At 41.7% G+C, this 14,024-nt stretch overlaps 1 protein-coding gene across 7 annotated transcripts in view; it reads left to right on the top strand.

The window, feature by feature from the left end:
- Positions 1 to 14,024, top strand: part of Ptprk (protein tyrosine phosphatase, receptor type K) — a 555,880-nt gene that overhangs the window by 442,436 nt on the left and 99,420 nt on the right. For all 7 annotated transcript variants that reach the window (XM_004630251.3, XM_004630250.2, XM_004630249.2 and 4 more), the window contains exons 11-12: positions 552 to 657; positions 13,733 to 14,006. In XM_004630251.3, coding sequence (XP_004630308.1) covers positions 552 to 657; positions 13,733 to 14,006 — 380 coding nt within the window. The remainder of the gene's footprint in view (positions 1 to 551; positions 658 to 13,732; positions 14,007 to 14,024) is intronic.

Below are 14,024 nucleotides of genomic sequence, written 5' to 3'. Positions count from 1 at the left end.
CAACATGTCCAGTCCCAATTGCAGTCTCAGCGTACCCAGCCTGGGGATTGAACCCCCAGCTCCTGTGTCTGCTTGCAGGCACTTTAATCCGCTGAGCTATTTGGCCTGCCCAGCTTAAGGCCAGTTTGAACTACATAGGAAGACCCTGTCTCAAAAAGACAAACATAATAATAATAAACAAACAAACAACAACAACAAAAACAGAGAACAATCTCATCTTTCTACAAACCACAGAGCGTGCATCGACCCGCCTCACTCAGTGGCCTTCCCCTCAGCTGCCATATCTTGACTAAAATATTTACAATATGTATCATAAATTACCAGGTTATTTTTTAAATTTCCGCAATTTGACCTTTCTAACCGACTTCCTATGCTTTAGAGTTAGGATGTACTGGTGAATGTTATGCTGTAAAAATAAGATACACAGTCAATAGTTAGGGATTACATTGATTTCTTTTTCTTAAAACAGGATCTCTTTTTTTTTCATTCTGGCCCATAATGTATTACTATAATGAATTGAACTTTTTGTTATTTTGTTGATCATTTAACAGCTCCAACCTTACCTGACTATGAAGGAGTTGATGCTTCTCTTAATGAGACTGCAACCACGATAACCGTGTTGCTGCGACCAGCGCAAGCCAAAGGTGCACCCATCAGGTAGGAGGGGCGGGGGAGGTGGCCGCAGCCCGGGAGAGGAGCGCTGGTTGCTTAGCAGCAAGGACGATGGTCCGTTTCTAGGAGACATTCATTTGACAATGTGCATGAAGGAGGTTTTGCTTTCGTGTTGCTGTATTTTGATTTTGTTTACTCACTTACCATTTTGACAAAGACTAGAGACAGTCCTCTAGTGAATAACAAAATAAAATTCTAAGGGTATTTTTGAGCTATTCACAGAATTCATCTGTCAGGTCTGTTCTAGCCACTTTAAATTTTACACATTTGTTATTAAATGAATGCTGAAAATTTAAGCAAAATTTAAACAAGTTTCACTTGAGAATGGTAGACTTGTGTCTGCATTTTGTTACTAGACCTCTTTTGAGATGTTAAGGCATAGAAATCTGTGCAGGTATTTCATAACTGATTCATCACAAGTTTATGTATTTTTTCTCACAAGAATAAAGTTAATCTTTGCATTCCATATAAAATGAGTGCAGTTGAATTTATATGCATGCATTTGCCATTCAAATTATCCCAAGTCACTGGAAGGATACAAATGTTTTTCATTACTAAAAAAAATATTGATAAAAGAACATTAGTCATGAAGGAAAGTCTTGATTCCTGCTGGCATAAAAATCAGAGGAATACCACACTGTAGAAAAAGAGAAGTAGCTCAGTGAGTTTATAGCAAAAATGTGAAGCTCTGGCTACTTGAAAATTCAAAGTAAGTGTCTAGTGCTGTTTATGAATCAGTGGTCTGCAGGGGAATCTGATTGCCAACCCAGAGGAGGAAGAGAAAATGCCTGTACTCAATGTATTTCTCTATTGACAAGTAATCTAGGTCATTCACGTGTTCCTCCGTGTGATAAAATGAACTTTGCAGGTGGTAAGCTCTGCTTCTCCTGCTTCATGAGCTCCCCGGTAAATGAGCATTTATCATTTGAGAGTCATTTGAGTGAATTCAGCTTTTCTTTGTATAAGATGAAAACATGATATATCATTTATCGTATCACTATGTTATATAATGCAACTGGCACTATCTCTTTATTCATTTCATCAATTTCCTCCATAAATTTTGATCACATAGGAAATGTTTGTCATAGTGCTGGGACAATGAAAGGGAAAGACAGAATGACCACAACAAATCTCGAAGCCTGTTCCTGTGGTTGTTGTAGGCTCTCAGGAGACACTTCAGCCTTGTAAACACTTTGATCATAGCTGCGGCTCATGAACTTAGAACATTATTTGTAACACATTTTAAAATCCCAACTCCTTCTTCCACTTTATTCACCTTTATTTGTCACACAATTTCTGATTGCCAAGAATCCAGAGACTTTGAACTAGTGCCTGCACAAGACTATTAATTGTGTATCCTTTTTCTCTGACACAGAAATGCATGTTTTCATTTTTGTTGGCTAGACTTTCACCTTTTCTGGAATTAAGTCACTAGCTGACAGTTCAAACCTTTGCACTGTAGAAGATTCATGCTCAAAAAACTAAGTTAAAATCTTAGAATACTCACTGAAAATAATCATTCATGATGTAAACGAATAACTTTTGTTGTTGTTTCTTTGTAAATGAATACTGGTATAAGGGGAATATCTGAAAAATCTGGTTTCTAATCATCTAACCCCACCAAGTCTATTTTTAATGGGGAGTTATTTGTTGTTTGTTTGTGTTTATGTCTTCAGTAAAGATTTCCCCAGACACCTACAGGTGGGGCCAGTTGGTTGCGCCAAAACAGTCCTGGCAGCTGTGTCCTTCGTGAGCGCTGCATCTCGGCTCCTTGAATCCTACACGGGGTTGTTGCTTTGTTTTCTCCAAACACAGTCCTGTCTCTGATCTCTTACCTGTGACTGAAGCTTTCTCATGAAGTTATCTGGTGTAGGGCTCTACTTTTTTTTAAACAAGGGCTCAGATTGATGTAATCAATTGCCACAGCACTGATTGTGTGTCCTGCTCTCGCAGATCTCTTTGGTCAGATCCTTATCGTGCCATTCAGCTGTATTTGAAACTATTTGACATTCTCCTCAATTTTGCTATAGGTCAGCCTGTCACAGTCTCCTCTCTGGCAGTGTTTGGGGCCATTCCATTGTCTGTGGCCTCAAAACAGCAACAAGCAGGCCTCGTTACTACCAGCAAAACATTCACAGAGCCGTTAGATTGTTTGCTGCAAGGACCCAACATACTGAGTCCATCCTCCCCTACGTTGTGATGCTCTGGTCTCTGCTGGATTGTGGCTCACGATCTGTTCATCGCTGTCTGTTCGTCCCAACCCTGCAGAAGTATATATTTCTTCTCACTCATGTTCCCAGTGTCAAACAAACTCTGACCCAATGTGTCAGGGCAACTGGGAAATCCTGGTTAAAGACAATGTGTAAGTTTAGTTTAGCAACAGTTTTATTAGACAAGCTAAAATTAGGAATGGTTTCCGTGCATGTATAGATTTTATGCTCCCTTACACTGGACACTTGAATTAGAAATTCATCGAAAGTGGTTTAGCATGTGCTCATGAGAACGGGTGGTAGGTTGTAAATCAGTGATTGAAACCAATGCACAATGATCGAGGATTAAATATAGATGATAGACAGACAGACAGATAGATAGAAAGACAGAGAGATAGATAGAGAGATAGAGAGATAGATTGATAGATTTTGAGTTTTAAAGGAGAAACATGAGCATGTCAAAAGGCCATTTACCAAAGTGGAAAGATTTCTGAGAAGAGAAAGAACAGTGGTATCTTAGTTACTTTTCTCTGGTTGCTAGGACAAAATACCACGCCTCCAAAACTAAAGAGGGAAAGGTTTATTTCGCTCACAGTTTGCTCTTCTCCTCTTCTTTACTGCATGCAGGTTACCTGCCCTCAGGGACTGAAGCACTTGCCAACTCCACGCCCTCCTCTGGCGCAGCTTCTAGACGTTCACCAAGTGAGGACCCTGGCCTGCTCTTCAGTCCTTTAGTTAAAATTCTAAACTGCTCAAGTGAACACAAAAATGTGTCAACCATTAAATCCACCTCTTGTCAACTTGGCAACAAGACACTTCTCTTTCAGTCAGTCTCCATATACAATGACATGCATTCTTATCGTTTACAACTTGAACATTGTAGCACAGGTTTCACAGTCCTTAACAACCAATATGAAGCCTATGAACATTGTATGACTTTAGGACCATATCATTCTGCCCCTAGCTGCCCAAGTACTCATGCATAGCCTTTTATGGATAGGCATTTAGTCCACCTGCAGGGTCGTCACAGTCCTCACAGTATCTGCAATGCTGAAAAATCTTAAGTCCCAAGTTTCCACCAAGATGTAAGGTAAACTCATTGCTGCAAATGCCTGTACAAATGAAAAATTAAATATTTGCAACATTCAATGACATTAGAGAAACATTTTCATTCTGAAGATTATAAATGGGGATACAAAGGATTGAGACCAAAGCAAGTCCAAGTCCAAAAGGGCAAACATTAAGCCCTAACTTCCATGGACAACATCTAAAGCAATCTGTCACAGTTGTGAGTTCCAAAGGGCTTAGAGACTCCACCCCTCTGGCACTTCTGTGGTTGTAGCTCCCCTGGCTTCTCTCTCAGGCTGGCTTTGCTTCCTCTTTACAGCTTTCTTAGATGATCCGCATTCCAGGTTTTTCCAAACTTCTGGAGTTTCCATCATGCCTTTGGCTTCGCTTGAATGACTTCACACATTGCCTTCTTAGGGGCACACTGTTTGACCATCCAGGCCTTCTGAAATCATGGTAGAAGCCTTCTTAACCCTACAACTTTTGCATTCTTCATGCACCTAAAACCAGAGACACATAGATGCAGACAAAGTTTGCTGCCAACTGGAGCAGTAGCCAGTCTTCCCTCTCTATTAGCTGTGTGAATCAAGAGCATGGATCACTGGGCACTCTGAGTCCCATTTGTTTTGTTGTTGTTGTTGTTCTTTTCTTATTATTTTTATTTTATTTTTGTATTTTAGGGAAGGGTCTACAGGGTGTACAGAATCTCATTACTAGATCAGACTCGTAGTGATCTCCCTGTTTCCAGCCTCCCCAGAGCTGGGATTATAGTTGCATGCCACCATGCCCAGCCTCAATCACCATCTCAGTGCACCCTGGGGGTGGAGCTGGCACAGGAGGCCCAAGGATTGAGCCCCCAGCCCCTGTGCCTGCTTGCAGATGCTTTAATCCACTGAGTTATTTGGCTGGCCCTACTGAGTCCCATTTGGAGGAACACATTCTCTATGCTACCACCTTTCTGGATCATGATGTCTATATCCTTCTCAAAGCAAAGACTTTCACTTTGGCAGGTTTGAGGTTGCGACTGCTGGAGACTTGCTGCTTCTTTGATGCCTAGAGGCCACCCTTTTCTATTGTCTGCTTCCTTCTAAGCAATCAAAATCTCCTTTGCTCTCTTTGTGATCTACACTATTTCTGGAACTTTCGCTCTGAACAAACTCAAAACATTTTAAGTCATTAAGCTAAGCTCCTTGCTCTACATTCTCAACATCAATCAGGCTAAAACCCTCAACAGTAGTCATTACCACCACCTCAACATTAGACTGCCTTAAAATTTCTTCTATCAGATCATCTACTGCCATTAATCTCAATCTCGGGCAAACTCTGCACCCAAACGAAATTCAGACAAACTTTCTGCCAAGCCATGCCATATTATTGTTTGAGTTCAGCGGTCATTGTAGTCCTTCTTTCCAGCCGAAACCCCCCATGACTGGTCTTTTCCTATTTTCTGGTTTTCTGGGCTCTACCCAGAATCTAACCGCCTAAAGCATTCCAGCTGGATTCTTTCGGGCAGCATATCTGAACCTCTCCAATCTCTTCTCACAATCCATTTCCAAAGACTCTTGAACCACATTGTCAGGTATAGCCACAGCAACAAACCCTCTCCTGGTACAAAGTTCTGACTTGTTTTTGTTTTTTTTTTTTATTTTTTCCTGATTGCTGGAACAAATATCTAGATACCAAGTACCAAAAATTAAAGAGAGAAAGGTTTACTTAGCTCAGTTGGGTAAGCAGATGGCTCCAAGGCGGGTTGTCATGGTAAAGGGAAACAGTTCAAAGCAACAGAAGACAACAATAACAACAGGAGCAGGGAGAGCACAAGCCTCATTTCCTTCTTCATACTGTATGCAGAGTATCTGCTCTCAGGGAGTGTGGCTCGCATGCCATCTCCATGTCCTCCTCGTGCACAGGATGAGGATGTTCACAAGTGGCGACCTTGGACCCCCATGGAGTTGTTTAAACTTCTAAACTTGTACAGTTGACACAATGCATCAACCATTACCAGTGGGTCTTCCGCATGCTTCCACAAAGCAAATGGTGGGACATGAGACATGCCAAGGGCCCCCCAAGTAGCTCAGGTTATTGAAAGTGAAATGTTTGTATGAGTGACAGCTGAGGCTGGAAGCTGAGTTACAGCCAGGAAGAGGCTGTTTAGTGCCACTGGGAGAGCTGAAGTTGGCTGTGAATTCTAAGCCATAGTGACCCTCAGCGATTTTACATTTCAGAAAGATCATCCTGATAGCAGGTGATCTCCACCCTTTCAAACCTCAAACCTGCCAAAGTCAAAGTCGTTGCTTTGAGGGGAAGGATATAGAGCATCATGATCCAGAAAGGTAGGGGCATAGAGAGTTTGTTCCTCCAAACAGGACTCAGTAGGGGCCAGCCAAATAGCTCAGCAGATTAAAGTGCCTAAAAGCAGGCAGGAGAAATGGAGAAAAGACTGAGGTTGGTGCTGACGGAGGGGGGCATGGCCCTGGTGGTCCCTACCACACAAACATGGCAGCAGTGGAAATCCAGGCAAATCTGAGCCTCTATACAGAGTCTTACGCAGTGTGTAGTCAACGTAGAGAGAGAGGGATGCAGTGGACATCTTCGGGGGCAAATCACAGTAGCTGTCATTTTAGAAGTTGGGGCATAAAGAACTAAACTTACATTGGAATTTGAAGTATTGATTTTCAGATGTTCTTGCATAATAAATATTTGTATTTTTTGTATGCCAAGTCAATGAAGGCATATATTCCCTGTGATAAGAATTACTTTCCAAGTACATTATCAATATTTCAACAAGGGGAATCCCTAAGACATCTTAATGTTGTAGCAGAAATAGCAAACGTTCCACTAAAAGCCTCATTCTAAATTGCAATGTAGGAGTCAGACTCACCAACAATGCTGACCTTTCGGTATCTGTGAAATCTGCATCGTAGGTGATGCTGAGTGGCAAATGTAGTTCTTCAGCGCAAGCTTTTTATGTTTGTTTGTTTGTTTGTTTGTTTTTGTTTTTGTGTAGTCATGCTAAGATGGAAATCTGCTGTGTGACTTAACTAGGACTTTGAATCTCCTTAAAGCCTTTTAAAGATCTGCTGCTACCTCTCACATCACTTGATAATCGTTGCTGTGATTTAAAATGAGGATTTCCCATTTTCAGAACCAATTTGGTAGGATACCTCATGTCTGTACACTTTATAAACAACAACATGTTGTAACAGTGTAGAATAGTTCCTCAGTATTGATGCTGTTTTTCAGAGTAAGGCATAAGAAATGAGTGAATATTTTATGTCAAAATTTGCCGAATATAAAGTCTATCTATTTTAGGTTGGTGAGAAACTATGGATTCTAGAGTTACTTTATTTTCTGGCTATACTCTAATTTTGAATTTAAGCTTTTAAGTAGGACATGGTCCTGCAAACTGCAAAAACCATTATTTTTAAAAAATGGGTAGAAGAAGGCATCTGATATTTTCAGTCCATAACAGCCTAACAAAAACCGATCGAACTCTATCTCCATGAGTGGTCTCCTTTGGGTCACTTGGTTCTGTGCCCACAGCTTTACACATGAGAATCCCTGTCACCTACCTTCAAAAACTGTTTCATCCCATGCGTGGAAAGAGATCAGCTTCCTCTACCTGACTTTCCTGATCAATATGGTGACACAGAATTTACTTGAATTCCAAATAGAAATGCCTTAAAAATTAAACAAAGATGGAATTATTCTGTGTTCTAAAGATCTCAAGGTCCAAGTTAAATCAGATAGGAGTTATTTCATTTTACATCATGTTACAGAATCCTAGTTGGTAAAATTGTTTCCACTGGAGAGTAAGAGGAGATACTTTTCTGTTATCTTCTCCTCAGCCTACAACTGAGGACAGTTCTAGCCAACAACGGGATCCTGGCCTCATGAGGCAACCTAAGCAAGACCCCTCTCAAATATCTGAACACAGCTCCTGTGAGATAATAAATAATGAATAGGCAGTAAAGTAAGACATATGATAGCCACAGTCATTAATGAGCTTATCATTTATTGAAGAAAATATACAAGTAAAAAAAATTATCAAGGTATAAAATCAGATAGTATCTGCAATATGCCATGTTCGTGCAACAGGCAGTAAATCTCACCAAGACAGTGATTCCTTCCAGGCCAATTCTGAATGATGCTCATTTAGCATCATAAATTGTGCCAGAGAATTCAGGACTAGACTAAAAAACATCCCGTATTGTTACTCACCTACCTCCAGGCATGAAAATTACCTTCACTGACCCTCGAAGAAAGAGCTCTGAGGAGGATATGAAAAGCTAGAGAGGAAGAAAGAAGGGACCCAGGGCCATGTGGAGCATGTTTAGGCAACCCTGGTCACACCAGCTTCAGGTGGATAATATGTGAGAAGAAGGAGTAAGAGCAAGAAGAAAGGTGTAGAGCGAGAGATTCGGTGTGATCTTCACCTCAGTGGAAGGCATACAGCAGTGCACTTGTAAGATAATGGAAGCAGAGGTCCTGGAAGGACACAGTATATTAAAAAGCATTATGAAGAGGTCATCGGGAAATATAACTTTGTAAACTTAATGCTAGGATTTTTTTAAAATGTATTTGATACAGGGTCTCACTATGCAGCTCAGACTTGTAGCAATCCTCCTGTTTTCAGCCTCCCCTGTGCTAGAATTACAGGCATGCACCACCATGCCCAGCCTTGGTGGCCAGCTCAGTATGCCCAGGGGTGGGGCTGGCATGGCATGGCATGCCAGGAATCAAACATCCATCCCTGTGCTTGCCTAAGCAGGTGCTTAGCTGCTGAGCTATCTCCCCAGCCCTAATGCTAGGAGTTTAAGCTTTGTTAATTCAGTGTTTGTTCGATGTAGAAAAAGGAAGTCAGGAGGGAAGTGAGTTATTGTGTAAGGGGGTGACTACCTCTGCTCTGTTCCTCTTCAGAACACTGGCGTTAGGGCAATGCAGTGTGGCTGCTTATAAAACTACAATGCTAAAACAGAAGGAGTGAGTTTCTCCTGAAGCTTCAAAGAGACGTTTCAGAAAAAATACGGAATCTGTATACCACTGATAATTTGCTATTTTGCTACCACCAGGAGGTTGGACAACCTAAAACCATATATTCAGATCTAGATCTAGCTAGACGTAAGTACCATTAAATGGACAAACAGAAAAATGAAAAGGTGCACCCCCCTTTCATGTAGTCAGATCATTTTCCATTTGATTTCTCTTTATTTTCTGTCCTTGAATTAAATTGTGCTGACAAGTAAGAAGCCAACGAGGACAGAAACAGATTTTAGAATGTGAGGGTATGGGCTGAAGAACATCCCCTTGAGTTGAAGAAGGAGGGAGGATGGAGTTCCGTCGCAAGTTCAGTTCAATTTCTTCCTGTAGTGACTTCAGTTATTGTTATAGCTGCTTCTTGCTGTGTGCAGACATTTCTTTAAAGAGTCACCAGAATTATGGTTGAGCTCTCTGTACGTGATACACTTGTCTTCCCCAGGAGTGTGAAGACAAGATCTAACTAGATGCTCAAAATGATAAGTGCTAAAGGGGACGACTATAGACTGAGCCCAACTAGTGACTTTAAGGTGCCACTCGCCACCGATTTTGAGCAGTATCATTACCTGGAAGGATATCTTTTTTCATTTTTCCAGCATGCTGAGTGGGTAGCAGGCTAAGGAGTTCCTAAAAGGAGAAATGGCAGTTCAGTGGCTGAACATGGGCCCAAGGTTCTACACTACACGTGGGCATTTCCCGACGGTGTTAGCGAAGAGAAAGTGCGCTTGGTTTGAGTGTGGTTTGAGTGTAAAAGCACAATGTAAGAGATGATTTAACATAACTCAAGAAATCTGTCTGAGTCACTTTTAGTGCTTACCAGGGGCAATGATAGATTTGTAAGTGGAAAGGGTTTTAAAGAAAGTAAATTTTATGGGGCTTGTTGTCCTTATATTGAATTATATCAAACTTGAGGGGTCAGAAAGCTTTCTAACAATTGTAGAGCTCTCAAAATTGTGGAAAGTTAATGCAGATGTACAGGCTGCACGAGCTGGCCTTCCTTCACTTCTTTCCTCAGTGCCTACTTGGGGTGCTCACTAGACAATTTTGACTAACATTAAAGACTAAGAGGATAGATAGGTGTGAGGACACAAGAAGAAAGCTAGTTGGGCAAATTCTCCCACTCAAATCGTGTTTCCTGTTTTGGCAGCAAATGAAGTACTGTATGTGCAAAGAAAAACAATTCTCTGAATATGTCCTAAGTGAGTACAAACATCAGGGGAAAAAAAGCCCAATTTATTCATTCTACACACACTTATTTAAATTTTCATTATTGTGTTTAAAACCACACTTGAATAAAACATTTTTTTAAAAAGTACTGGCTACGGAGCCAGCTTGTGTAATTAAGCATGATTGAGGTAGAAAAATACCCAGAACCTGAGCTGAGTATAATATCATAAAGACAGTTGCCGGCAGGTAGGAAGTTGTGTAGCGGGAGCAAAAGGCTGATCTCGCCACCCCCTCTGGCTTTGTGTCAGACGCAAATCATAACACAAAGGGTATCTTAGGAAATAAAGTTGGAAGCCAGTTTTCCAAAGCCTTATTTATTTATTTGTTCATTTGTTACACTTCTCCTTCTGCTCAAGCTACTTTACCCAAATTCTATATGGATTGAATAATGTTTATTTCTCCCTGAAAGAATGGGAAGTCTGGGCTGGGGAAATGGCTCAGTGGAATAAGTGCTTCTCTGGCAAGCACAAGGGCCTGAGTTCAATCCCCGGTACTGCAAAAAAAAAAAAAAAAAAAAAAAAAAAAAAAGAATGAGAAGTCTATAATCAAGGCATGGATAGATTCAGTTCTTTTTAAAGCCCTCTCACCTCAAGCATATTACTTTCCCAAAATGTTATCTCAGGGTGTGGAGGGTGGGGAGCAAATAGTTCCTGACAAGATAGTACAAAACCCAGAAGAAAGAAGGAAAGGCTCATGTGGTAAGCATAAAAGCAAATTCCATCTCTCTTGGCCTCCATTGCTCTGTAAGGTCTCCCCCTGGCCAGGAGGAAATACACAATAGCACAATTTAAAGGAGAGGAGGCTCAGCGTGGCCCACAGTTTCAGGGGATTCAGCCCATGGCTGGTGGGCTGTGAGGCAGAGACCTCCTGGCAGTTGGGGACACAGTGCAAAGACACTTAACACACAGTGACCGGGCAGCAGAGTGAGAAGAGGCCGGGGACCATGCGTAGCAAGCACCCAAAGGCAGGGCCCCATAATGCACCCAGACCGACCCAGAATCATGCTTGCCTCTCTGCCAGGGATTCCTTAATTCAATCAACTTGACATAACACAGGAAACTCTCACACCAGAAAACAAATAATATTAGTAAAGAAAAGATGTACAAGATTGAAGTATGTATTGCTAGGATATTTTTGTTATATGTGGAAATAGTTTGCTTAGTCTTATAAAAATACCGGTAGCTTATAAAACTGACATAATTTCTCTTTCCTTTAATTGGGAAAAGTTCCAAATTTGAATAGTCCATTCAAGGCTTTGATTATAAATTCTGCAAAACCATGCTCCGGGTCCTTTCCCGAAGAGCAGATTGCATCTCTTCTTGCTGCCCTCCTCTCGGCGCTGGCAGTGTGCTTCACTTCTAATAAGTCTGGAGAGCCACAAGCTGTCTTGCATGAAGTATCCTAATTTGCCATGTGGCATCTGTGTCAATGTAATAGAGCCAGGTAAGATCGAACGCTCAGTAGATTTTGTGGATTATTCTGAAGATGTGGGCTAACGTGTGAATTTATTTTTAAGGGTTACATTAAATTATTAACACGGGTGGATAATTGCCATTAATTTTTTATTAGGACCAGACTTTGGCATTACATTCTTCTGCAGAGGATGCTATCTGTGAGTTTATGTGTATTTGTGACTAAGCACACAGGCCAGGAGAATGTGCAACTTGAATACAGGTTATGAATTAAAAATAAAGTAAGGTAGGCTTCTGTAATGTAGCCTGTGTCAGCCGGAATCACCCCTTCCTTCCTTCCTTCCCTAATGCCGTGCTTCCTTTCGCTTGTATTTTGAAATTGACAAATGCCTGCTCCGCAGGTGCCACAGCGAGTGTGCGTCTCCTCAATAGCATTCCTCAGCCCTGCAACCCATCTTGTCAGGAGTGTAGACAACGAGGCCACATGCCTAATTGGTAGTAGTGTAGACTTCTGCCTTCCTTACCCATTCGAGTCACATTTTGTGGCAGTCACACAGTTTTAGCGCGCTTTCAAAAGGTAGGCGATAGGTACTAGGCCTCCATGATCTTAGCAGTCTTCCAATAAAAAATAGGAATTTATTAATAGGAAGGAAAGAAAACCTTTAATTTAAAAAGCACAACTGAATCTTTTTAGTCTGTGAAGGCTGTTAACTGAGATTATATTTAAGCTCAAATTCCTTACAAGATTCTAAATGTACAATTTTCAAAGATGTGCTTTCAGTTCTGTCTTTCTCACCCTTCTTTATGGAAGACCATTAAAGAAACTGCTGTGTCGCTGCCAGCCAACCATTTGAATAGTGACTGTTTTCCCTGTTAGAAGAAATCAAAGGAGCGCATTTGCCTAAAATCTCAAGATTCAATCTGCAGCTCTTTGATACTGAATATATGCAAGCTACCAATACATGTTTTGGACAATTTTGGGGATTTCACATGTATTTTTTGATATACTAGCTAGATTTATAATATGTATTTATATTTATAAACCGTTAATAGTGTCTTAGATATAATTTACCTTAAAAAAGAAATCCTAAACTAAGGAAGTTTCTACAAAGGAAGAATTCTTACTATGCCAGTTCTGATAATTGACAAATCTGATAATTTCACATTGCATCGCTGGTCTTCTGCTCTGTCCTCTATAAGGGAGCAGGCACGAAAGAAAAGTTTTAAAATACCTTTTTTAAGAAAGGTATCAGAAGGTTCAGGCTGGAGCTTTTGTAGGCCAAGAGCCATCTGTTCCTACAAATTGTAACATTTTATTATTAACAACTCCCGAAGTGGGAAGCGGTCCGCTTCATCGGGGAGGACAGATTTCTGTCCATCTGTGCCCGCGTTGCCGCATGTCACTTGCACTTTAGATCTGTGGGGCTCTGAGCTGATGGAGGGTGCGGTGGAGCTGTCGCCTGGCGCAGGGTCTGTCTCTAAGGCTGCACTGACTGCCACCTGGTGCCTCAGCAGCGCCCCAGGCTAGCATTCTGTTGGGCCTCAGAGCTGGACCTTCCCTAATTCCTTCTCCAGAAAAAATGTTAACTCAACTTTTGCAAGCATCAGATGCAAAACTTCGTCTGTGGTATGACTCTGGTGGGTGTCGTGGTCCTTTTTTAAGTGGCTTCTACTTCAGAACTTGGGAATGAGGGAAGTTCTCCAGTGATTTTCCTTACTTTTTTTGGTTCTTTAGCTGTTCTCTCAGTGTTGAAAAATGGATGGGAAATTCCATTTTTATTGGTGAAAGCAGCAGCATAGAGGGGGTTCAGCTGAGATCCTGTGCTTTTGAATATGACCTATTCATTTCATTTCATTTTATTTTGGTTTTTGGAGGCAGGGTCTTGCTAATTCTAATCCAGTACTTCACAGTCCTTGTAGACCAGCCTGGCCGTGAAGTTGCTAGGACTCTCCTCTCCTGAGGGCTAGGACCTCAGGCGTGGGCTACCATGCCCAGGTGGCCTGTGTATTTTAAATCCCTTGTCACTTTTTTTTTTTTTTTTTTTATAAAAACACCTTATGCTTGGGATGCTTAAATGTCTACTTTTTGTGTCTTTTTCCCCAAAGTGCATATCAGATTGTGGTGGAGGAGCTGCACCCACATAGAACCAAGAGGGAAGCAGGGACCATGGAGTGCTACCAGGTTCCTGTCACCTACCAGAGCTCGGTCAGCGGGGGCTCCCCGTATTACTTCGCGGCAGAGCTGCCCCCCGGGAATCTCCCCGAGCCCGCGCCCTTCACCGTCGGTGACAACAGGACCTATCAAGGCTTCTGGAACCCGCCCCTGGCTCCGCGCAAGGGCTACAACATCTACTTCCAGGCCATGAGCAGTGTGGAGAAGGTGAGGCCCTTGGGAGGC

This window comes from Octodon degus, unplaced genomic scaffold, assembly GCF_000260255.1.
Source record: "Octodon degus isolate 3935 unplaced genomic scaffold, OctDeg1.0 scaffold00034, whole genome shotgun sequence".
Taxonomy (NCBI): domain Eukaryota; kingdom Metazoa; phylum Chordata; class Mammalia; order Rodentia; family Octodontidae; genus Octodon; species Octodon degus.
Note: the sequence above shows the minus strand (reverse complement) of the source record. Positions and strands in the feature narration are given on the sequence as shown.